The sequence below is a fragment of the Oncorhynchus kisutch genome, unplaced genomic scaffold (assembly GCF_002021735.2).
Source record: "Oncorhynchus kisutch isolate 150728-3 unplaced genomic scaffold, Okis_V2 scaffold2406, whole genome shotgun sequence".
Taxonomy (NCBI): domain Eukaryota; kingdom Metazoa; phylum Chordata; class Actinopteri; order Salmoniformes; family Salmonidae; genus Oncorhynchus; species Oncorhynchus kisutch.
The window spans coordinates 3264-30462 of NW_022264351.1; the positions used below are offsets into that span (position 1 = coordinate 3264).

The 27199-nt window shown below is 46.1% G+C and overlaps 1 protein-coding gene across 1 annotated transcript; it reads left to right on the top strand.

Moving 5' to 3' along the window:
• Positions 1-290: 290 nt before the first annotated feature.
• LOC109888129 (receptor-type tyrosine-protein phosphatase-like N) lies at positions 291-26558 on the top strand. Its single transcript, XM_031819650.1, has 19 exons — positions 291-354; positions 3521-3631; positions 3917-4022; positions 5126-5309; positions 6382-6739; positions 10183-10329; positions 11336-11370; positions 11688-11914; positions 13163-13249; positions 17756-17835; positions 18073-18137; positions 21330-21539; positions 22056-22364; positions 22931-23078; positions 23797-23870; positions 24524-24601; positions 24891-25010; positions 25087-25253; positions 26488-26558. The coding sequence occupies exons 1-19, from the start codon at positions 291-293 to the stop codon at positions 26543-26545; spliced, it is 2628 nt and encodes an 875-aa protein (XP_031675510.1). The 3' UTR covers positions 26546-26558.
• Positions 26559-27199: the final 641 nt, after the last annotated feature.

Sequence of the window (27199 nt, forward strand, 5' to 3'; positions counted from 1 at the left end):
TTTTAGGTGGTTATAGAATTTAACGGCTCTTAAATTCTCTCTCTCTCTCTCATTTCCCTCCCCCAGTTTAAGGGAACATTATTGTCATGACATATTGTCAATTGCCAGAAAATCTGAAATAATACAAAATATCTCTCTCCCTTCCTCCTCTCTGTCTCTTCCTCCCTCTCTATCTCTCTCTGTTCTTCCTCCTCTCTGTCTCTTCCTCCCTCTCTATCTCTCTCTGTTCTTCCCCCTCCCTCTTTCTCTCTTTCTTTTCCTCTCTCTGTCTCTTTCTCCTCCCCCTCTCCATGTGCTTCTCAGGCTGTCTGTTTGAGAAGAAGCTCTGCCCCAGAGACCAGCCATGCTCAGATGGTCAGTATGACATAACACCATCTCTCTATCTAACCCATCTTCTTCACGTTGTCTCACTATACAATCCTCTCTCTGTCACCAGACACTCCGGGAGGTGTTGGCAGTTCTTTAATAAGACAGGGGTGTCAAATTCTTAGTCCTTGTGCGCCAAAGTCTCTTCCTGTTTCCATTTCAGCTGTTACTGATTGGCTGGAGGCTACACAAATGTCCAATCAGTCTGTGGTCTAGACCTGGGAAATCAGGTGTGTAGCCTCCAGCCAATCAGTAACAGTAATTTATCAATAAGTTGAAACGGAAACAGGAAGAGACTTTGACGCTTGACAAAGATTTTTTATTATGTTGACAAGATGGTCGAGTGACCTCTCAAAGATGGAAGGCAGGCAGGAGGAGTCGAGATCAGGTATTTGTATTTATTATGGATCCCCATTAGCTGCTGCCAAAGCACCAGCTACTCTTCCTGGGGTCCAGCGAAATTAAAGCAGTTTATACAGTTTTAAAACGTTACAATACATTCATAGATTTCACAACACACTGTGTGCCCTCAGGTCCCTACTCCACCACTAACACATCTACAATACTAATTCCATGTTTATGCTTGCGTGCTAATGTTTCTGTTGCTTCACAGTCCCCGCTGTTCCATAAGTTGTTTTTTAATCTGTTTTTAAAATGTAATTTTACTTCTGGCGTCAGTTACTTGATGTGGAATAGAATTCCATGTAGTCATGGATCTATGTAGTACTGTGTGCCTACCATAGTCTGTTCTGGACTTGGGGACTGTGAAGAGACCTCTTGTGGCATGTCTTGTGGGGTGTGCATGGGTGTCCGAGCTGTATGCCAGTAGTTTAGACAGACAGCTCAGTGCATTCAACATGTTAATACCTCTCATAAATAAAAGTAGGGATGAAGTCAATCTCTCCTCCACTTTCAGCCAGGAGAGATTGACATGCATATTATTAATGTTAGCTCTCTGTGTGCATCCAAGGGCCAGCTGTGCTGCCCTGTTCTGAACCAATTGCAATTTTCTGAAGTCCTTTTTTGTGGCTCCTGACCACACTACTGAACCGTAGTCAAGGTGCGACAAAACTAGCGCCTGTAGGACCTGCCTTGTTGATAGTGTTGTTATGAAGGCAGAGCAGTGCTTTATTATGGACAGACTTCTCCCCATCTTAGCTACTACTGCATCAATATGTTTTGACCATGACAGTTTACAATCTAGTGTTTCTTCAAGCAGTTTAGTCATCTTAACTTGCTCAATTTCCACATTATTTATTACAATATTTAGTTGAGGTTTAGGGTTTAGTGAGGGTTTTGTTCCAAATACAATGCTTTTAGTTTTAGAAATATTTAGGGCTAACTTATTCCTTGCCACACACTCTGAAACTAACTGCAGCTCTTTGTTGAGTGTTGCAGTCATTTCAGTCGCTGTAGTAGCTGACGTGTATAGTGTTGAGTCATCCGCATACTCTGCCTTTACTCAAAGTCAGTGGCATGTCATTAGTAAAAATTGAAAAAGCAAGGGGCCTAAACAGCTACCCTGGGGAATTCCTGATTATAACTGGATTATATTTGATAGGCTTCCATTAAAGAACACCCTCCGTGTTATGGTAGACAAGTAACTCTTTAACCACATTATAGCAGGGGGTGTAAAGCCATAACACAATAACACAATAATGTCAAAAGCTGCAGTGAAGTCCAACAAGACAGCCCCACAATCATTTTATCATAAATTTCTCTCAGCCAATCATCAGTCATTTGTGTAAGGTGGCACTATTCTAGCCAATCAGAGGACAGATACGCTTGTGAACAACAGGTAAAACTCAATATCAAGTTGCCCTCCTTGTTCCACCCCCCCCTTGTCTCATCTCCCTTGTTTCCACCCCCTTATTTCACCCCTCTTGTTTCATCCCCCCTTGTTTCATCCCCCCTTGTTTCATCCCCCCTTGTCTCACCCACCTTGTCTCTTGGAATCTGTTGTTTAATCTGTAACCAGTCACATCCTGTCTTTTAAAATGGTATTCGCTCCCCAGTTCCCAGTGTGCATCCCAAATGGCCCCCTATTCTATGGACCCTGGGCAGAAGTAGTGCACTATATAGGGAATAGGGTGTCATTTGGGACTTCATGCATATAATGACTTTAACCAGTTCAACTGTTGTGATGGGCAGGTGTTCTGCTGTCTACTGTCTCATAGGAAATACTACATTATTCATACTCAATTAACTCAATGGCAGTTGTCATGTGTTTCCTGATTTTTGTCTACAGAACTGCATGTGTGCAAATGTGTTTGCAAGTGTGTGTGAGCGTGTGTGCCTTCATGTACGATGAGGCACACTCTGAGCATCAGTGTGTAAACACACGGCCTCTCTCCGTCAACCTGCTCTTAACCAATCACGTCTCTTTCCCACCGTTTCCATGGCAACAGTGACATCACCCGGTTGACGGCAGTGTCTCTCCCCCATGTGTATGTTAGAGAGAGAGAATGGGTGAGAGAGAGAATAGAGCTGGGCGATGACTCATCGAGACCCACTCGCACATCTACAAACACACAAACATCACCATAGTACATCACCATAGTACATCTCCATAGTACATCACCATAGTACATCCCCATAGTACATCACCATAGTACATCTCCATAGTACATCTCCATAGTACATCACCAAAGTACATCACCATAGTACATCACCATAGTACATCACCATAGTACATCTCCATAGTACATCTCCATAGTACATCTCCATAGTACATCACCATAGTACATCACCATAGTACATCACCATAGTACATCACCATAGTACATCTCCATAGTACATCACCATAGTACATCACCATAGTACATCACCATAGTACATCACCATAGTACATCTCCATAGTACATCTCCATAGTACATCACCATAGTACATCTCCATAGTACATCCCCATAGTACATCACCATAGTACATCACCATAGTACACCTCCATAGTTGTGTGCGCGTGCATATGTGTTTATGTGCATGCGTGTGTGTGTTCTCTGTGCTTTGTAGATGTTCCTGCTGCCCCAGCAGGAGAGGGTTCGGCTGTGTTCTCTATATTCTGTAGGTTGGCTGCTTGGCCGGTCTCTGCTGCCCCACCAGGAGAGGGTTCTGATGTGTTCTGATGTGTTCTGCTGTGTTCTCTATATTCTATAGATGGGCTGTTTGGCCAATGTCTGCTGCCCCAGCAGGAGATGGTTCTGTATGAGGTGTCAGTGCCTGTGCTGCACAGACTACAGGAGGTGCTCAAGGAACTGATGATGCAAGGTAATTAAAGTCACACACACATTTACACACACACACATAGCCACATATAGACATATCCATACTCCATGCATACCCACTAACCCATTCACACAAAGGTTGTTAGGTCCAGAGTGTGGTTGTAAAAGTGATTACCTTAGTGATGGTAAAGATCATGATCAGATAATCAGGTCTCATCAGCTACCACGGCAACAGGGCTGAGGGCTCTATAAGGTCACACTCCTCAAGTTACCAGGTTACATCTATGACTACTATGATTGACATCTGTATCGGCCTATGGCTGTGCAGGATTGTCCTGGCAGGATGACATCACCCAGTACGTCATTCGCAAGGAGCTGAGCCGTGTTTCACTGACCCGCCCCCTGTCTGGACGTCATGACAACCCCTCGTCTCAGTGAGTCTCCTGCTCTGTTGACTATAATTAAAAGCAGATCTATAATTACATCTGTTCTATTTGTCTGCAGATTTCCACTGGAAGGTCTGTGACTCAATGGGGGAATTGTTTTGTAATAGCAGCCAGGAAAGGTTATGAGATTAGGAAGAGACCTTTAGAAAACCCCAGAACCAGATCTTTGAGTTTAGAGAAGAGATGTTTAAAATCCAGTCCACGAGGAACAGGCCACAGCCTCTGCGTCTCTCTCTTCCACTGGTAGTTGATTGATTGGTAGGTTTTATTTGTCAGTTAAAAACGTATACACACAGTACATGTGGTCGGAATAGCACAATTAATTCAGATACTTATTTCCATTGTGGTCCCATTGATAAGTGACCTTAGCAGACAGTCAGTCACTGTCACTGAGCGTCTGACATAGAGCACAAGTAGACTAAGTCACACTCAAATGTTGTTAGAGAAAGTGGCCCTAAGAGGACTGTGGTCAAATACTCCTGCAGTAGAGGGAAGCCATCATCAGAGGACTGTGGTCAAATACTCCTGCAGTAGAGGGAAGCCATCCTCAGAGGACTGGAGTCACATACTCCTGCAGTAGAGGGAAGCCATCATCAGAGGACTGGAGTCACATACTCCTGCAGTAGAGGGAAGCCATCCTCAGAGGACTGGAGTCACATACTCCTGCAGTAGAGGGAAGCCATCCTCAGAGGACTGTGGTCAAATACTCCTGCAGTAGAGGGAAGCCATCATCAGAGGACTGTGGTCAAATACTCCTGCAGTAGAGGGAAGCCATCCTCAGAGGACTGGAGTCACGTACTCCTGCAGTAGAGGGAAGCCATCCTCAGAGGACTGGAGTCACATACTCCTGCAGTAGAGGGAAGCCATCCTCAGAGGACTGTGGTCAAATACTCCTGCAGTAGAGGGAAGCCATCATCAGAGGACTGTGGTCAAATACTCCTGCAGTAGAGGGAAGCCATTTTTAGACAGGTGCAGGATGACTTGGAAGTTGAGTTCTTGTGAGTGAGGGAAGCTATGTTCCCTATGAGGGTCTGCAAGTGCTAATGGGTTGGCCTTATTCTGATTTTCTCCATTCATACTGTATTTCTCAGGTCCTCAGAACCTGTGCAGAATGCCCATCTTTCCAAGATGCAGTATCCTCCCAGGACCAAGGCTCAAGGGGACGATCCCAACCCAGACCTGATGCAGAGTTACCTGGACTACATGATCGTGGATCCCCCCAAGGCCTCCCAGTCCCTCCACATGCAAACTCTGGACCCTTACACCTACCGCCAGGTGGGAATGGACACACACATATACACACACACACACACACACACCCATATACACACACACACCCATATACACACACACACACACACACACACACACACACACACACACACATCTACAGTGTATTTATATCATACAACTCATAGTTATATGGTATCTATCTACTGTATATACATTCATACACACAACTACTATTACCACGTACAGTTCATGTGTGTAAGAATGTATATACAGTACATAGATACTATATAACTGTGTCGTATGATATAAATACACTGTAGATAAATACCATATAACTATGAGTAGTATGGTGTAAATACACGTAATCTCTACAGTAGATAGATACTATGATATAAATACACTGTAGATAGATACCATATAACACCCCACAAGACCTGCCACGAGGTCTCTTCACAGTCCCCAAGTCCAGTACAGACTATGGGAGGCGCACAGAACTACATGGGGCGGCAGGTAGCCTGGTGATTAGAAAGTTGGGCCAGTAACCGAAAGGTTTCTGGGTTGAATCCTAGAGCTGACAAGGAAAAATCTGTCATTCTGCCCCTGAACAAGGCAGTTAACGCACTGTTCCCCGGTAGGCTGTCATTGTAAATAAGAATTTGTTCTTAACTGACTTGCCAAGTTAAATAAAGGTTACATTTGAATTAAAAAATAGATAAAAATGCATAGAGCCATGGAACTCTATTCCACATCAGGTAACTGATGCAAACAGTCAAATTAGATTTTAAAAACAGGTAAAAATACACCTTATGGAACAGCAGGGACTGTGAAGCAACACACACAGGCACAGACACACAAATACACATATGATAACATAAGCACTATACACACATGTTAACATGGATTTAGTACTGTACTGTAGTTGTAGAGTAGGGGTCAGAGGGCGCACAGTGGGTTGTGAAATCTGTGAATGTATTGTAATGTTTTTAAAATTGTATAAACTGCCTTCATTCTGCTGGACCCCGGGAAGTTAATGGGGATCCATAATAAATACAGTAGATTGTATCAATTCCTTTTCCCAGAGGGCATCTCTGTGTCTATTTATGGGTTTATTAAGCAGCAGTATGGTTACCAGGACGACGAGGAGCGCTCTCTTAACTCTCTGGAGGGTGGTGGTTTCCCCCGCCCTTCTTCTCACGCCGGGGGTAAAGGGTCCCGCCCCCAGGACCGAGACCGCCAGGTGCTCCAGGACCTGGTCTCCCTGTACCTCTCCTCCCCCGCCCAGCCGGCCTCCCGCCACCGTGGGGCAGCAACACCGATCTCTACCTCTCCCTTGTACCAGGACCTGGACTTCCCTCTGGACTACACAGAGGACTACGTTTCCCAGCAGGACGTGGAGGTCCGCAAGCAGCAGCAGCTGGATCAGACGCAGAGGAAAGCTCAGAAGGACTACGGATCGCTAGCTGGATTGGATGGTGAGTGTGAGGCAGTCAGTGTGTGTGTGTTTGGGGGGGGGTTGGGGTGTTGTGTGTGTCACAGGAGGTTGGTGGCACCTTAATTGGGGACGATGCGCTCGTCGCAATGACTGGAGCGGAATCAATGGAATAGTATCGAAGATACATCAGTTGCATGGTTTCCATGGTTTCCATGTCTGATGCCATTCCATTCACTCTGTTCCAGCCATTATTATGAGCAGTTCTCTCCTCAGCAGCCTCCACTGGGTGGGTGGGTGGGTGGGTGGGCCACATGAAAATATATCACATTGGCCCTCCCCACCACAGGCCACACCAACCCTGTGCAATTGCTGTAACCACACACCTCCAGAACCCAATCAACCCATTCAAAGCTTTAAATAACTCTAGCTTTGCAGGCCTGCAACTCTCTTGTAGTCTAATAGTTACTGACAGTGTGCTGTGATAATATAACACTGTGCAGACATGCATGCAACATTCTGCATACAGTAGAATTCACTATTCGATGCAAGACTGATCCCCTCTATAAAAATGTGCCATCTTTTACAGTCTAAATGTCATTTGAATTGGAAAATTCTTCAATGGAAAATTCTCTTAACATTAATGAATAACTTAAAATAAATGTAACTTAAATATACATGAACCTCTTCAATTAAAATAAATTAACATTAACATCTATAGAATGATATAACAAACAAAATAATAAAATCAGCAGCAGATTTTTGAACTAAGTATACATACCAACTAGACAATAAGCAGCTGTAAAAGTAGAAATGGAAAATGAAATGAAAAGGCCTGATGGTGGCGCTAGAGGAAAGGTCAAGAGGTCACCAAATCAATAGGTTTCTTCCACCTGGGGTCTTGATTGTACTCAACCAATTTTATGGCAATCCAGCCATTACTTTTAGATAAATCTTGTTCTCAGTCTTGTTCTCAGTCTGTGGGCGTCATGTGTGTGTGTGTAGTGATCCAATATCCACAGCCATGTCATTTAACAGTTATGGCCCTTGTTCAGCCTTACTCACCAAGAGCCCAGCACCAAGCCTTCTTGCTAGCAAAGTCACTGATCAAGTCTTTGAAGTCCAGCTTTCTAGCTAACTGACTTTCAATGGACAGCATGGTAAGACTGCAAAGCCGGTCCTGGGACATAGTGGACCTCACATAGTTGTTTATCAGTTTTAGCTTACTGAAAGCTCTCTCGCCACCAGAAATATACGTAAAGCAATGCACACGTCTCCACAAATGCTTTGCAAGCTGCATCTTACAAATTGTGTTCAGGAGACCAAGGGGACATGTTAGGGATGGAAGTGTCAGCATATACAGTGTTCAGGTGTCAGGAGACCAAGGGGACATGTTAGGGAGGAAGTGGCAGCATATACAGTGTTCAGGTGTCAGGAGACCAAGGGGACAGGTTAGGGAGGAAGTGGCAGCATATACAGTGTTCAGGTGTCAGGAGACCAAGGGGACATGTTAGGGAGGAAGTGGCAGCATATACAGTGTTCAGGAGACCAAGGGGACATGTTAGGGGGGGAAGTGGCAGCATATACAGTGTTCAGGAGACCAAGGGGACATGTTAGGGAGGAAGTGGCAGCATATACAGTGTTCAGGTGTCAGGAGACCAAGGGGACATGTTAGGGAGGGAAGTGGCAGCATATACAGTGTTCAGGAGACCAAGGGGACATGTTAGGGGGGAATGTGGCAGCATATACAGTGTTCAGGTGTCAGGAGACCAAGGGGACATGTTAGAGGGGAATGTGGCAGCATATGGGGATGGGGAGACATATGGGGATGGGGAGACAGGGCTGGTTCAGGGGGATGGGGATGGGGAGACAGGGCTGGTTCAGGGGTATGGGCATGGGGAGACAGGGCTGGTTCAGGGGGATGGGCATGGGGAGACAGGGCTGGTTCAGGGGGATGGGGATGTGGAGACAGGGCTGGTTCATGGGGATGGGGAGACAGGGCTGGTTCAGGGGGATGGGGAAGGGGAGACAGGGCTGGTTCAGGGGGATGGGGATGGGGAGACAGGGCTGGTTCAGGGGGATGGGGATGGGGAGACAGGGCTGGTTCAGGGGGATGGGGATGGGGAGACAGGGCTGGTTCAGGGGGATGGGCATGGGGAGACAGGGCTGGTTCAGGGGGATGGGGATGGGGAGACAGGGCTGGTTCAGGGGGATGGGGAAGGGGAGACAGGGCTGGTTCAGGGGGATGGGGAAGGGGAGACAGGGCTGGTTCAGGGGGATGGGGAAGGGGAGACAGGGCTGGTTCAGGGGGATGGGGATGGGGAGACAGGGCTGGTTCAGGGATATGGGGATGGGGAGACAGGGCTGGTGAGTCTGAAGCTGTGACTGTTGGGCCTGGCACCAGGCAGGGCAGGGACAACTGATTTAGTATGAACAGTTTGCTAAAAGTTTGCCTGCATTGATTAAATGTTGGCTAAAAAAGGAGCGAAATGTAAACACTCAAAATTTTCTGTGAAGATAATATAGTAACTAATGTTAGGGGAGCAAAAGTAGCATATTTCACTACGGATTGAGGCTAACAGGTTCATTTCCACCAGTCACGAACGACACCCACCTTCCTTTGTGAAACATTGGGTGACATACTGTCGCCCTTTTCTCTCTCCTGTCCTGTCCTTTTCATTTCTGGAAGCCAGATTTTTCTTTAGGAAACTGAGACATGATGCTCCACCGGCACTCGTCACTCACAATTCACTGCTAGCAAGTACCTGTCGCGCTTGGTTTCAAATCAAATCAAATTGTAATGTTTGATGCGAATAGTCTGAGTAGCCATTAGATTAGATGTTCAGGAGTCTTATGGCCTCTTGGTCCTAGACTTGGTACTCAGGTACCGCTTGCCATGTGGTAGCAGAGAGAACAGTCTATGACTAGGGTGGCTGGAGTCTTTGACCATTTTTAGGGCCTTCCTCTGACACCGCCAGATGGCAGGAAGCTTGGCCCCAGTGATGTAATGGGCCGTTCGCACTACCCTCTGTAGTGCCTTGTGAATTTTGACCTGTCTAAAGGTCCTGGGGGCAGGATCAAACCATTTCATGTAAATAGAGGGGGGTTGGGCAATACAGAGACTCTCTGGATGTTTACTTTTTGCCAAAAACAAGAAAATAAAAATAAACCGTTAGTTTATTAGTACATTGTAAATAAAATATTATATTAATGATGATAGGTTAATCATTTAATATAGAATGCTTTTTACCTAATGTTTTTTTTTACCTAATGTTTTTAGGGCCCCTGTCAGTCACAGGCCATTAGAATCGTCCTAACCCCCCCAACCCCCCATACGGCGCCCCTGTCTATAGGGTTTTAAAAAATGTTCTTGCCTGCTGTGGCTGAGACACGGAATGCCTAATGTCTGGCATGCCTGTACTTTTTTCATCACCTGCCTGTTGACCTCTCACCTCTAACTCTGTATGACCCTGTCTGTTTGTTCAGATGACTCCCTGCAGAAAGTGTCTCTGCTCCTGGACCACTATGGCATCGATATGAAGGACTTAACCCCTCCACAGCTGGCCAACCTGCCTGCAGCACTGAAACAGCTGCAGATGGAGAGTGCTACTGACTTGGGCACCGACACAGCAGGTCTGTCAGAGCGCAGGCATGCAGCTGAACCCTGTCAAAGCACTACACTACGGGTCAAAGGTTTTCGAACACCTACTCATTCAAGGGTTTTTCTTTATTTTTACTATTTTCTACATTATAGAATAATAGTGAAGACATCAAAATGATGAAATAACACATATGGAATCATGTAGTAAACAAAAAAAGTGTTAAACAAAACTAAATATATTTTATATTTGAGATTCTTCAAATAGCCACCCTTTGCCTTGATGACAGATTTGTACACTCTTTGAATTCTCTCAACCAGCTTCACCTGGAATCCTTTTCCAACAGTCTTGAAGGAGTTCCCACATATATTGAACACTTGTTGGCTACTTTTCCTTCACTCTGAGGTCCGACTCATCCCAAACCATCTCAATTTGGTTGAGGTCGGGGATTGTGGAGGCCAGGTCATCTGATGCAAAGTGTGTTGGGTCATTGTCCTGTTGAAAAATAAATGATAGTCCCACCAGATGGGATCAAATCAAATTTTATTTTGATTTGTTTAACACTTTTTTGGGTTACTAGATGATGTGTTATTTTATAGTGTTGATGTCTTCAGTATTATTCTACAATGTAGAAAATAGTAAAAATAAAGAAAAACCTTTGTGTTCTAAAACTTTTTTCTTTTCTTTTTAACTTTACCCCTTTTTCTCCCCAATTTCATGGTATCTAATTGTTTTTAGTAGCTACTAACTTGTCTCATCGCTACAACTCCCGTACGGGCTCGGGAGAGATGAAGGTTGAAAGTCATGCGTCCTCCGATACACATTAAATGAGATGCCGTGATATAATAAAGGAAATCAAGTTGTGAACCACAACACACTGCAGGAATACCTGCAGTATCTTTATACAAAATGGCATGACCCAATAATGAGACGGAAAAATGTGACATTTTGCGGCGGGATTATACTGTGACAATTACAGACACTGAAACAATTATTATCTGTGTGTCAGATAATGAGAATCTGTGTTGTTTGCTTTTCAGACAAATACCGGAACAGTGCTGCTCCTCGTAAGAAGGTACGTTGAGATAAAACAGTAAAACTCTAGAAATTCAATTATTGCTCTTGGTTTATAAGTGTTGTTTATTTAACAATATGAAATGTTTTTTATACAATGTTAATAGCATTTACAGTAAATGTAGAATGGCAATAATTAGGCTTTCTGGTTGTTGTTGTTGCATCTACCAAACAGTAGGTGGCAGAACTTCCCCAATCTGAGGAAATCAGTGGTCTATTTGACATATCCTGGAGTAATATTCAAATGAAACATGTATTTATTAAATTATACTATAATGGATGTTAAGGTGTTTGGTGCCTCCTCCTATTCCTCATCAGATCACTGAAGGGGCCATGACACACAAGGTGGACAAATCTCCCGTGCTAGGGGCCCCCACCTCCCTTCCTGCCCCGCCCCCCACCATGGGGGCCCCTCCTGCCACAGAGGGAGCCAGTGTAAAGGAGCCAGGGACCCCGGTGGAAACAGAGACGCAGGGGAAGAAAGAACCACCAGGAGGGACCACACATGTGAAGGAGGAATACGGCTACATCGTCACCAACCAAAGGTCTTCTAAGTCTAATGTTCATAAACACAGGAATGTTGGTGGAAGAGCGTATATCTGTCTGTCTGTCTACGTGTCTGTCTCGGAGTCTTTGATTGTACATGGCGTGTGTATGTAAGAGTGTGTGTGTGTTTGTGTGTTTGCAGGTGTGTGTGTGTGTGTGTGTGTGTGTGTGTGTGTGTGTGTGTGTGTGTGTGTGTGTGTGTGTGTGTGTGTGTGTGTGTGTGTGTGTGTGTGTATATCTGTGTGTGTGTGTGTATCTGTGTGTGTGTGTGTGTGTGTGTGTGTGTGTGTGTGTGTGTATCTGTGTGTGTGTGTGTGTGTGTGTGTGTGTGTGTGTGTGTGTGTGTGTGTGTGTGTGTGTGTGTGTGTGTGTGTGTGTATCTGTGTGTGTGTGTGTGTGTGTGTGTGTGTGTGTGTGTGTGTGTGTGTGTGTGTGTGTGTGTGTGTGTGTGTGTGTGTGTGTGTGTGTATCTGTGTTTGTGTGTTTGCTTGCAGTTGTACTGTATATGTGTTTGTGCTTTTGCTTTTCTCTTCAGTGCTCTGTGTGTATGAGTGTATGAGTGTGTCCGTGTGTATGAGTGTGTCCGTGTGTATGAGTGTATGAGTGTATGAGTGTGTCCGTGTGTATGAGTGTGTCTGTGTGTATGAGTGTATGAGTGTGTCCGTGTGTATGAGTGTGTCCGTGTGTATGAGTGTGTCCGTGTGTATGAGTGTGTCCGTGTGTATGAGTGTGTCCGTGTGTCCGTGTGTATGAGTGTGTCCGTATGTATGAGTGTGTCCGTATGTATGAGTGTGTCCATGTGTATGAGTGTGTCCGTGTGTATGAGTGTGTATGAGTGTGTATGAGTGTGTCCGTGTGTATGAGTGTGTATGAGTGTGTCCGTGTGTATGAGTGTGTCTGTGTGTATGAGTGTATGAGTGTGTCCGTGTGTATGAGTGTGTCCGTGTGTATGAGTGTGTCCGTGTGTATGAGTGTGTCCGTGTGTATGAGTGTGTCCGTGTGTCCGTGTGTATGAGTGTGTCCGTATGTATGAGTGTGTCCGTATGTATGAGTGTGTCCATGTGTATGAGTGTGTCCGTGTGTATGGGTGTGTATGAGTGTGTATGAGTGTGTCCGTGTGTATGAGTGTGTCCGTGTGTATGAGTGTGTCCGTGTGTATGAGTGTGTCCGTGTGTATGAGTGTGTATGAGTGTGTCCGTGTGTATGAGTGTGTCCGTGTGTATGAATGCATGTGTATTTCTCCGCAGCCCCCTCAGTCTGTACGACGGGGTGCGTCTGCTGGGGCTCCTGGCTGAGAGGATCCCACTCTCCACTGGCTCTTTCATCAACATCAGGTAGGCTATAGGCATAGAGGCCCACTGGCCGACTGGTCCAATGAGGAGAGATGACAATTAGCTGGCTGCTAATTGCTAATAAGCAGATGATAATTCGTTGGCTGGTTAAATCTGACACATTTACAGAAATGTTAATAAATGTGCATCGTCCTGATTGTCAAATTAAATGATCAGGAGATCTCAGTGTAGAGGGGCCATCTCAGTGTAGAGGGGCCATCTCAGGGGCGTCTCAGTGTAGAGGGGCCCGATCTCGGTGTAGAGGGGCCCGATCTCGGTGTAGAGGGGCCATCTCAGCTCAGGTACTTCTATGATCAACATGCTCCATTCCCTCTCCCAGGTGGCGCAGTGGTCTAAGGCACTGCATCGCAGTGCTAGCTGTGCCACCAGAGATTCTGGGTTCGAGCCCAGGCTCTGTCTCAGCCGGCTGCGACCGGGAGGCCCAAGGGGCAGCGCACAATTGGCCTAGTGTCGTCCGGTTTAGGGAGGGTTTGGTCGGTAGGGATATCCTTGTCTCATCGCGCACTAGCGACTCCTGTGGCGGGCCGGGCGCAGTGCACGCAGACCAGGTCGCCAGGTGTACAGTGTTTCCTCTGACACATTGGTGTGGCTGGTTTCCGGTTTGGATGTGCTTTGTTTCAAGAAGCAGTGCGGCTTGGTTGGTTGTGTTTCGGAGGATGCATGGCTCTCGACCTTCACCTCTCCCGAGCCCGTACTGGAGTTGCAGCGATGAGACAAGATAGTAACTACTACAACAAGATAGTAACTACTACAACAAGATAGTAACTACTACAACAAGATAGTAACTACTACAACAAGATAGTAACTACTACCAATTGGATATCATGAAATTGGGAAGAAAAAAGGGGTTAAAAAAACAACAAAACAACAAAACATGCTCCATTCCTCTTCTGCCTGACCACTGAGCTCAAACTTGGGTGTGGCGGCGAGGTGGAGCTCCCTCCGTCCTCTCTCCTACACCCTCTCTCCTCTGTCCTCTCTCCTACACCCTCTCTCCTCCGTCCTCTCTCCTACACCCTCTCTCCTACACCCTCTCTCCTACACCCTCTCTCCTCCGTCCTCTCTCCTACACCCTCTTTACTCTGTCCTCTCTCCTACACCCTCTCTCCTCTGTCCTCTCTCCTACACCCTCTCTCCTCCGTCCTCTCTCCTACACCCTCTCTACTCCGTCCTCTCTCCTACACCCTCTCTACTCCGTCCTCTCTCCTACACCCTCTCTCCTACACCCTCTCTCCTCTGTCCTCTCTCCTACACCCTCTCTCCTCCGTCCTCTCTCCTACACCCTCTCTACTCCGTCCTCTCTCCTACACCCTCTCTCCTCCGTCCTCTCTCCTACACCCTCTCTCCTACACCCTCTCTACTCCGTCCTCTCTCCTACACCCTCTCTCCTACACCCTCTCTCCTCTGTCCTCTCTCCTACACCCTCTCTCCTCCATCCTCTCTCCTACACCCTCTCTACTCCGTCCTCTCTCCTACACCCTCTCTCCTCCGTCCTCTCTCCTACACCCTCTCTCCTACACCCTCTCTCCTCCGTCCTCTTTCCTACACCCTCTCTCCTCCGTCCTCTCTCCTACACCCTCTCTCCTACACCCTCTCTCCTCCGTCCTCTCTCCTACACCCTCTCTCCTCCGTCCTCTCTCCTACACCCTCCCTACTCCGTCCTCTCTCCTACACCATCTCTCCTCCATCCTCTCTCCTCTGTGACCCGGAAACCGATGAGTGGTCGAGTGGTTGAGGAAATGTAAATTAATTAATAGGTGAACGGAAGAGTCCTCCCCTCCTCGATAGCCACCTTTCATCGAGGATAATCATTTGGATCCTACCTGAGTCCTACCTGAGTCCTTTGTGGAAAAGTTTGGAAATCTGCCACAACCCTTTTGAATCCGCTTTTGTTTTGGCGGAGGAGAAAACCATGCACATGGTTAAGAACAAAAAATGCTAAGTAGCATTATCTATAACATGTCTGGCACAACTAACTTAGTTTTTTTTATCTCTTTACACATTTATTTTGGGATCCACCCTGTAAACCTCATTAGTAAGTGGAGAAGGAGAGTCTCATTTATTTTGGGATCCACCCTGTAAACCTCATTAGTAAGTGGAGAAGGAGAGTCTCATTTATTTTGGGATCCACCCTGTAAACCTCATTAGTAAGTGGAGAAGGAGAGTCTCATTTATTTTGGGATCCACCCTGTAAACCTCATTAGTAAGTGGAGAAGGAGAGTCTCATTTTCCTCCGCGTTGCTTCTCCTCGATCACCTTTGACTTTTTTCAAAAGGAGGTGAGGCAGAATGGAGGAGAGAGGACGTATGAGTTGAGGAAATCAGAAATAGAGGAAGCACTAAAAACAGACAAAATATCACTATTGTAAAATGTGTATAATGTGTATAAACTGAAGGCCTTAGTGTTATTGTTAATTAGTTTACTCCAATTGGGGGAGGGGTGGTAGGGTTTGTGGGGAATAATAAAGGTATATTCTAAAACAAAAGTGTGTATATGTATGTATGTATGTACAGTTGAAGTCGGAAGTTTACATACCCCTTAGCCAAATACATTTAAATTCAGTTTTTCACAATTCCTGATCACAATTCCTAGTAAAAATTCCCTGTCTTAGGTCAGGTAGGATCACAACTTTATTTTAAGAATGTGAAATGTCAGAATAATAGTAGAAAGAATGATTTATTTCAGATTTGATTTCTTTCATCACATTCCCGTTGGGTCAGAAGTTTACATACAGTCAATTAGTATTTGGTAGCATTGCCTTTGAATTGTTTAACTTGGGTCAAACTTTTCGGGTAGCCTTCCACAAGCTTCACACAATAAGTTGGGTGAATTTTGTCCCATTCCTCCTGACAGAGCTGGTGTAATTGAGTCAGGTTTGTAGGCTTCCTTGCTTGCACACACATTTTCCAGTTGTGCCCACCAATTTTATATGGGATTGAGGTCAGGGCTTTGTGATGGCCACTCCAATACCTTGACTTTGTTGTCCTTAAGCAATTTTGCCACAACTTTGGAAGTATGCTTGGGGTCATGGTCCATTTGGAAGTATGCTTGGGGTCATGGTCCATTTGGAAGACCCATTTGCGACCAAGCTTTAACTTTTTGACTGATGTCTTGAGATGTTGCTTCAGTATATTCACATCATTTTCTTTCCTCATGATGACATCTACTTTGTGAAGTGCACCAGTCCCTTCTGCAGCAAAGCACTCCCACAACATGATGCTGCCACCCCCATGCTTCACGGTCCTCCAAACATAACGATGGTCATTATGGCCAAACAGTTCTATTTTGTTTCATCAGACCAAAGGATATTTCTCCAAAATGTACGATCTTTGTCCCCATGTGCAGTTGCAAACCGTAGTCTGGCTTTTTTGTGGCAGTTTTGGAGCACTGGCTTCTTCCTTGCTGAGCGGCCTTTCAGGTTATGTCGATATAGGACTTGTTTTACTGTGGATATTGATACTTTTGTACCTGTTTCCTCCAGCATCTTCACAAGGTCCTTTGTTGTTGTTCTAGGATTGATTTGCACTTTTCACACCAAAGTATGTTAATCTCTAGGAGACAGAACGCGTCTCCTTCCTGAGTGGTATGATGGCTGCGTGGTCCCATGGTGTTTATACTTGCTTACTATTGTTTGTACAGATGAACGTGGTACCTTCAGGCGTTTGGAAATTGCTCCCAAGGATGAACCAGACTTGTGGAGGTCTACACATTTTTTTTCTGAGCTTTTGGCTGATTTATTTTTATTTCCCCATGATGTCAAGTAAAGAGGCACTGAGTTTGAGGGTAGGCCTCGAAATATATCCACAGGTACACCTCCAATTGACTCAAATGATGTTCCTTAGCCTATAAGAAGCTTCTAAAGCCATGACAATTTTCTGAATTTTCCAAGCTGTTTATTGGCACGGTCAATTTAGTGTATGTAAACTTCTGACCCACTGGAATTGTGATACAGTGAATTCTAAGTGAAATAATCTGTCTGTAAACAATTGTTGGAAAAATTATATGTGTCATGCACAAAGTAGATGTCATAACCGACTTGCCAAAACTATAGTTTGTTAACAGGAAATTTGTGGAGTGGTTGAAAACGAGTTTGAATGACTCCAACCTAAGTGTATGTAACTTCAGACTTCAACTGTACTGCATGTATGTGTGTATGTGTGTGTGTATGTATATGTGTGTGGGTGTGTGTGTATATGTATGTACAGTATATCACAAAAGTGAGTATACCCCTCACATTTTTGTAAATATTTGAGTATATCTTTTCATGTGACAACACTGAAGAAATGACACTTTGCTACAATGTAAAGTAGTGAGTGTACAGCTTGTATAACAGTGTACATTTGGGGCTTATTGACACCTAAAATAAAGCCCCCCCCCCCCACTCCCCAGTCATCCTGCTCCTACCACCATCCCACCACCCCTCTCTCTCCCGGCCCCAGCTATATTAATCAATAGTTTGATGGAATGTTCCTGTCTGTCTCTCTACAGTGTGGTGGGCCCTGCCCTGACATTCCGTGTTCGCCCCAACAGCCAGAACCTGAGTGCTGAAGACGTGGCAGAGAAAGCCGGTAAGTGGACCTGTTCCCTGGTCAGACGGGGTCAAATTGACCCAATGTCCCGCTGCTCTATGTAAACCACCAAGACAATATCTACACACACACACACACACAACTTGGACAAAAAGTGAGATAGGGGTATAAAAGGGATTTTTGAACCACTCTAGTGTTTTTTAAAATATATAATAGCAAGAATATTACTTTTTTGCAAGACGGCAACTATTTTATTTTGTTTCATAATTTACTCAGTTGCAGAGAAGAACTTTCTGGAGTCTGAAACTGCTCTGAAGATTCTGCAGACAGGTGTCGGTGAGGTAAGGGAATGTTACGCTGCATTTAGTGTGTGTGTGTGCGGGAGAGACGGGGGTCTCTTTGCATTAGAATCTATTGGCATTCATCATCAATATTCTTTGCGTCCTTCTGTGCATTTTCACAGTCAAACTATTTTCCTCTGCCTGAAATGCCTAGAATGCCTAAAATCCTTTGATATGACAAACGTATTTTGCGGTCGAATGAAACGTGCGCGCTCTCGAAAGACACAAGACTGTCTCTTTAATTCATATTGGTCACGCGCACCACTCCTCTCTTGTCGTCTCACATCGTCCCTGGGTCTGAGCTAGTAGGTCACACTGCCGCCAAAATTCAATCAAATGATGCGCTATTTTCCACTTTATAAACGCATTATGGAAAGCAAGAGACAGATCTTATTTTATTTTGTGCACTATCAAAGTCAAGTAGTCTTTCTTTCACGGAAGGTGGATGTTTGGTGAGTGTCGCTTATATTTAGCCTACTAATAGGCTATTCATACTTTTGAATGGTAGATTTGTCTAGAGTTATTCTTATTATGGGCCCAAGTCGCGAATTGTATTTCTTATAGGCCTAATTTGATTCTATAATAGTTATATTTAGTTCCACTTCAAATATGTCTACGATTTAGTTGCCATTTGTAAATTGCTTACGCATTAATGTTATCTGTTAGTTTAGACCTTTTCATCCGATTCTGCCGGCATAGCGCACGCACATCTACGAGATGCCCAGCCCGCGTGGTGTGTGGGGGATTGTCGCATGATTCGTTGTCAAATATTATGATTTGGTTTATCTGGGTATTTAATCATAATGAAGATTTTAACAACATATTCAAGAACGTACAGCAAATAACAGTTATCGAATTGAATCTGTTTGAGGACACGTCTATCAATATTATAATATTTAACGGGACCTATATCGGGTTACAGTAATTAGTGTTGGTGCACATTGTAACTGGATCTTGTTTGCATTTGGAATAATTTCCCATTGGCAATCTCTCCTCTGGAATTATAAGAATCCTGCAATAATGTCCATTAGATTTCTCTTGGAAGTCTGAAATTGTGCATACACACACATGTACCAGTGTGTGTAATCTAAGTTTAAAACCCTTTAATTGTAGTTGTCAATTCCATTTTTTTATTTAGTGAAAAAAAATGTTAGGCCTTTATGTTTGCTAACTGTTTGCATCACTCACAATAGTGATGAATGAAGTTGCATATCGCTTTTGGCAACAACAAACTGAGTTAAGACACTTGTGACAGAAGTCAATGTCTGCAGTAATGGAATGATCTGGAGTCTATCTACTGTACTCATCACGCTACTCTTCTATTGAATCAACCTCTTGGTCTCTCTGTTGTCTTCAATCTAAACTGCAACCTCTTGGTCTCTCCGTCTTCAATCTAAACTGCAACCTCTTGGTCTCTCTGTTGCCTTAAATCAATCAGTCTCTCTCTCCCTCCCTCCCTCCCTCCCTCCCTCCCTCCCTCCCTCCCTCCCTCCCTCCCTCCCTCCCTCCCTCCCTCCCTCCCTCCCTCCCTCCCTCCCTCCCTCCCTCCCTCCCTCCCTCCCTTCCTCATACCCATCCTTCCCTCCTATACCCATCCTTCCCTTCCCTCCTATACCCATCCCTCCCTCCCTCCCCTCCTATACTCATCCCTCCCTCCCTCCCCTCCTATACTCATCCCTCCCTCCCTCCCCTCCTATACTCATCCCTCCCTCCCTCCCCTCCTATACCCATCCCTCCCTCCCTCCCCTCCTATACCCATCCCTCCCTCCCTCCCTCCCCTCCTATACCCATCCCTCCCTCCCTCCCCTCCTATACCCATCCCTCCCTCCCCTCCTATACCCATCCCTCCCTCCCTCCCCTCCTATACCCATTCCTCCCTCCGCTCCTATACCCATCCCTCCCTCCGCTCCTATACCCATCCCTCCCTCCGCTCCTATACCCATCCCTCCCTCCGCTCCTATACCCATCCCTCCCTCCCTCCCCTCCTATACCCATCCCTCTCTTCTTCCCTCCCTCCCCTCCTATACCCTTCCCTCCCTCCCCTCCTATACCCTTCCCTCCCTCCCCTCCTATACCCATCCCTCTCTTCTTCCCTCCCTCCCCTCCTATACCCACCTATTTCTCCCCATCCCCTCCTATACCCACCCATCCTTTCCTCCCTCCCCTCCCATACCCATCCCTCCCTCCCCTCCTATACCCATCCCTCCCTCCCCTGCTATACCATCCCTCCCTCCCCTCCCATACCCATCCCTCCCTCCCCTCCTATACCCACCCATCCCTCCCCTCCTATACCCACCCATCCCTCCCCTCCTCCACCCACCCATCCCTCCCTCCCCTCCTATACCCATCCATCCCTCCCTCCTAAACCAATCGCCCCCTTCCTCCGTCTCTCCTCTCCTACACCCACCCCTCATCCCTACATCCCCTGATGTCAGTTAGGTAAATTCACCTCATGTCCAGATCTTAATAGTCGTCCCCAGAAACCGGTCATTCAGCTCTTCCCTCTTTCTGTTTTCTTCCCCTTCCCCCCTTTTCTCTCCATCTCTCATCTTTGGGCCCCTTTAGACTACCCCCCCAAATATCTCAGACTATAGCTCCACCTTTCACCCCAATGTCTCCGACTATACCTTCACCCCCTACCCCAATTTCTGACTATAGCTCCACCCCCTCACCCCACCCCAATCCCCCATGTCAGACTATAGCACTCCCCACCCCAATGTCTCAGACTATAGCTCCATCCCCCAACCTCCAAATCCTTCAGCACATTCCTGGGGCCTCTGAAGAGGAAAGAGAGGTCAGGAGGGCAGGAGAGGCAACCAGGGAGGAAAAGGAGAGATGAAAGAGAACAAATGATTGGGGGTCAGGCTGCAACAGTACTTGTGTTGCATTCAGTGGGGTACAATGTAGAATTTTTTTTCGCAACGTGAATATCTCTGTTCTGATTGGACTTTTCACTCTGTTTCAAAACATTTTCACCCTAATGAACACCACCCAGGTACTTCCTCAATAATAATAACTTTGATCAATTATTCTGTTGCAGGACATTAGTGGGGCTCTAAAGAACCAGAGTCTCATCCTTCCACTAAAGAATAAACACTCTTTCAAAAGCTATTTTATTGGCTCATCAGTGAGATATTCAGCTAACAATTTTGTTTTCCTTCCCTCTCTCTCTGTCACCTCCCCTCTCGACAGAGAACTGATGGGCGGGGCTTACCTCAGGCCACCCGGGTCCGAGATGGCTCCCGTTGGGTGTTCATGACCATGGTGGGCGTGGCCTGTGTTGGCGGGATCCTGGTGGCGACAATGACCATCGTCTGCCTGCGTCGCCACACCAACCGCCTGGCGTCTGAGAAGCTAGGCCTGGGCCCAGAGGGAGGCAGCGTTACACACCAGGAGTACCAGGTAGGTGCACACACACACACACACACACACAGACACACACACATAGGTAAGTAGGCCCAGCCATCAACTGACACCTCACAGCCATGCAGGACCAAGTCAAGTGGGAGTACTGTAGATGATGGACATACAGCACATTGCTCGATGAGATATGATTGACAAACCAATTTCCCCTCGGTGATGAATAAAGTATTTATCTTACATGGGTTTGTCCAGCCACTATATCTTAGGCTTCTTATGTCGCCCTCTCTTCACCAATGTCAACAGTGGAATACTCTCTAAAAAGACAACTCACAAACAGTCCAACATGAACACATTCACTCTTCAGTTTTCAACCTGCACAAGGATTCACTAGTCTGAGACATGAGACGTATTGAAAGAGACCTGTGCATGCTGCAGACCCCAACTTCCCAGGACTACCAGTGTGACTGTATCGCGGGACATTGATCCCTGATTTAGTAATACATTGTGTCCGTAGAAAACCCATTGACTGTCATGGTCCCCTTCTCCTTCTGTCAGGACCTGTGTCGTCAGCACATGGGATCCAGGGGACTCTTTGAGCGTCAGGAGGGGGCAGGAGCTGCGGGGGGTGCTAGTGGAGGTGGTGGTGGAGGAGGAGGTGGTGGAGGAGGAGGTGGCGGTGGTGGTGGTGGTGGTGGAGGAGGTACGGACACGTCCAGGGTGAGCAGTGTGTCGTCCCAGTTCAGTGATGCGCCCCAGCCCAGCGACGCGCCCCAGCCCAGCCCGAGCTCCCACAGCAGCACCTCTTCCTGGTGCGAGGAACCAGCACAGACCAACATGGACATCTCCACCGGTCATATGATCCTGGTCAGTGTCACTCTGAACATTTACTCTATGCATTCATTCATTCATTCATTCATTTATTCCTACTCTGCCTCAGATCTGAGTTATGAGTACAGAGGAGGTTCTCAGTACTAGGGTGACTCTTACTTATATAATACACTACACTCTTCCTCTGTCAATGTCTTCAACTGGATGAATCTGTCTTCTAGAGTCTGATGGTTAATGTGTATTTAATTGTCAGTACCAGACCTGGGTTCAAATAGTATTTGTTTTCCATCAAATACTTTTGCTGCGCTTGATCGAACTTGCCTAACTTCATTCCGCAGTGGAACCAATGGACTAGTCCCAAAAGTGCAAATCTTACCCACCTGGCACTGCAGGCAGGCTCAATCAAACCCCAAAAATATTTGAAATAAAACAAATACTATTTGAATCCAGTTCTGGTACTGACAGTTAAATACACATTAACCATCAGACTCTAGAAGACAGATTCATCCAGTTGAAGGCATTGACAGAGGAAGAGTGTAGTGTATTATCTAAGTAAGAGTCACCCTAGTACTGAGAACCTCCTCTGTCCTCCTAACTCACAGGCTTACATGGAGGACCACCTGAAGAACAAGGACCGTCTGCTGAAGGAGTGGGAGGCCCTGTGTTCCTACCAGGCTGAACCCAGCACCATGTCTGTGGCGCAGAGTGACACCAACCTGAAGAAGAACCGCTGCCCTGACTCTGTGCCCTGTAAGTTCTTCTTCGTCCCCTCATCCTCCTCTTTCTTCTTCCCTCCTTTCTTCCACATCTCCTCCTTCATTTATTTTCCCTTTGTATTTTCTTGGGTGATTTTTGTTGAACAGAAAGTGATAGCCTGGGTCCCAGGGCTGTTTGGGCTGTTTTGCTCCTTGTCAATCTCTCACCAAACATGTAATGTCAACTGATCTGAGACCAGGCTAGGAGAGTGGACGGACAGGAAAGTTAGGGGGAGATCTAGTCAAAATGACAGTGGGTCAGATTAAACCCACACAGACTGTATGCTGAGGGTGACCGCCGGCACCACCAGCTAGACCACCCAGGTGGCCTGGCCTCCATGATTCTAGGTTAAACCACCCAGGTGGCCTGGCCTCCATGATTCTAGGTTAAACCACCCAGGTGGCCTGGCCTCCATGATTCTAGGTTAAACCACCCAGGTGGCCTGGCCTCCATGATTCTAGGTTAAACCACCCAGGTGGCCTGGCATCCGTGATTCTAGGTTAAACCACCCAGGTGGCCTGGCATCCGTGATTCTAGGTTAAACCACCCAGGTGGCCTGGCCTCCGTGATTCTAGGTTAAACCACTCAGGTGGCCTGGCCTCCGTGATTCTAGGTTAAACCACCCAGGTGGCCTGGCCTCCGTGATTCTAGGTTAAACCATCCAGGCGGCCTCCGTGATTCTAGGTTTTTGTTTTGTGTCTTTGCTCTGCAGATGATCACTCCAGGGTGAAGATGAAGGCGGAGAACAACCCCTCCAGGACCGACTACATCAACGCCAGCACCATAGTAAGAAGTCATCTTGATCCCCGCTGTCACCAGCAGTACCTGTCTAGGTTAACTCAGATCCATACCAGTGAACAAAATTGGTTGAAAGACATCTTTTTAACCTCTTTGCAACCAAAAATATGTATTTTCAACATCTTGTGCTCATGGGATAGATCCCCACACAAAACCTTCTCTATATATCACTCTGATCTGTATTAGAAAAGGGCCTCGGGGCAGAAGTGCTGATCTAGAATCCATATGATCTGTCATTATGATCTAAAAGACTGATCCTATATCAGGACTCCTACTCTGATACTCTTTTTGAATATGGCGCTGGTCCCACCTATGGCCCTGTAGCCGTCTCCGACACCAACACTCTATTGATCAAACTGGAACACTAGTTGTGGAATCTCTCCCCTGATGCTCCCCAAATGGTACTCTGTCCCCTACCCAGTGCACTACTTATGACCAGAGTGCTATGTGCCCTGCTCAAAAGAAGTGCACTATATAGGGAATAGGGTGCCATTTGGGAAGAAGATCCACTCACCCGCCCCGTAAATGCCACTGGTCAGTGAATGGAGCCGTTGCCACGGCGACCACCAGTGTCCATAGTGTCCTCTATTGTGGATGCCAGGAGGTGACCCATGATGACCTTTCCCCTCTGTGACCCCTAGATTGAGCATGACCCCCGGATGCCAACGTACATCGCCACCCAAGGACCCCTGTCTCACACCATCGCCGACTTCTGGCAGGTCAGTCACTCCAGATGAGTGTTCATATGTGTGTAATATGAATACAATTCAAATGCAAAACTTTATTGTCCCTTTAGGGACATGCCAATTTGTTGCTGCTGCTTTAATCTAAATGTTTTAAGAATGTACCCTAACTTGAACCATATAATGTGTACAAACATTTGTTCACATAAATCAACACTCAAAACACATGTCAATGTGATGATGAAAGAAGATGACATTATGATGTTATTGGTCTCCAAGCTCTATGTTGACATGTTCTAGTGTGTGTGATGGTGTTCCTCTATAGATGGTTTGGGAGAATGGCTGCACGGTGATAGTGATGATGACAGCCCTGGTTGAGGACGGAGAGAAACAGTGTGATCGCTACTGGCCTGACGAGGGATCCTCCCTCTACCACATCTATGAGGTGTGTGTGTCTGACTTGGTGTGTGTGTGTGTGTCTGTCTGTCCTGATCTGTAACAATGGTCTGTGTGTCCATCAGGTGAACCTGGTTTCGGAGCACATCTGGTGCAATGACTTCCTGGTTCGTAGTTTCTACCTGAAGAACGTCCAGACCCAGGAGACCCGCACACTCACCCAGTTCCACTTCCTCAGCTGGCCTGCCCAGGGCATCCCCACCTCCACACGCACCCTACTGGACTTCCGCAGGTACCCGCATGGACATTGAAGCAGGGTTGTGTTTACTAGGCACGAAATGGGGGGGGGGAAATGGACTGAAACAGGGAGTGACTACTGCTCATTTTCATTTTCCGTTTGAAGAACACTTTAAAAACATTGCATGCTATAATGAACACAACCCAGATTTACAGGACAACAGAATGTTTGACATTTTGAGGTTTGGAAGGGGTTTTATTATATGATACATCCTATGGTTATGCTCCTATCTCGTTTGGTCTCATTCCTTTGTCACTCGTCAACAGTGTCAGTTTAATGTTTAATCTGATCCCTACTAGATGATGGGATGACCAAAACATATACAACATATGTCATTTCACTCATCCATCCTGCTCTCTTTCCTTTTACACTCTGTCTGTCTCGCTCTGTCTCTCTCTGTGTGTTGTCTCTACTTAATTAGCCTTTCTCTTTCAATCCCTCCTCACATCTCTCCCTCTGTCCCTCCTCTTCTTTGCTCTCACACATCTATCTTGCGATGGAGGTCAGCGGGCTCTTGATATTTTACATATCTGTCCGTGTCATCTTTGTGATTTGCAGCTAGTAGTCTGGGTCCAGTTGCATAGTCACAAAAATGATCATGGACAGGTGTGGCTGCAGCAGGAGGTCCATCGCCTAACCCCTTTGCTCCCTCGTCTCTCTCCCTGTTTTATACTCTCTCTGTCTACATTTCTCTCACCCTTTTGACTCTCCTCCTCATCACTATGCTGCGAACGCTCCTCTTTATCTACAAGTTATTTTCATCCTATAATGATTGTTCAACTGGAGTGGAGCTTCAAAACAGGGCTGTTTTCCTCCATATTGAAAACACACTGACTGCTTGTTTAGAACCGCTGCGTTCCAGTGCGACTATATTGCTGCCAGATCTCCTAATGCTTGCATAGGTCTTTAAAAAAGATCAGCGAGCCACATCGTGTGATTACGCAGTCTGATGCCCAACTGCACAGTCAGATGACGTGGCACGCAACCATTGGTTGATGCAATGCAACATCTGCAATGTAAACGGCCTGGAATGCGACTTAAACATTTTTATTAATTAGGACACGGCTGCAATCGAGCTAGGATTTGTGTTGTTGTCCTCATTTAGCTTATCTGACGTTTGTATGACTTGCCATTGTCAAGCATGATCAATATATATGTTCTCCATCAGTGTTCACTATTCATTCAGTATTCACTTATATTTGATCTCCTCTCTCCTGCTGCTCCACAGAAAGGTGAATAAGTGCTACAGAGGCAGATCTTGTCCGATCATTGTACACTGCAGGTAAACCAACGTTTGCAATACCCTTTTGTCCACATGGTGGCAGAACCTCGCGATTCTCTTTCAGATGCTGCTTGGTTCAGGTGTTGTCGGGGAGAGTGTAAATGTAGCACTGATGTTCCACTATATTGACCCAGATGCTTCATTGGACCGCCCTAACAATGAAAATAAATGTAAAAATGGAAGACAGTCGGGACGAGGCAAGACAGGTGACCCGTGTGGCTCAGTTGGTAGAGTGTGGCGCTTGCAACACCAGAGTTTACAAAAAAAAGTATGCACTCACTGCTGTATATCGCTCTGGATAATAGTGTCTGCTAAATGACTAACATGTAAAAATGTCATTCTAGCTAATGAGAGGGCAGATACGCGTGTGAACAACCGCAATGGTATTTGCTAGCCTAGGATCCTTGAGACGTCCCTATCCCGTTGAATTGTAAAACGGTTAAAGATCCCGCATAGCACAACTTCGATATAAAGTTGCCTGGATGGTGTTCTACTTATACACGCGCAACAACCTAAGAATTACAAAACTTATATTCGATCAAATAAACCTCACGTAACAAATAAACCATTAAATTTTTGTTAACCAAATTCGACATTCATTGACCACCATACAAAAACTCATTGCTTGGTGTGCGGAAAGAAAGCCACCTGCTGGGGG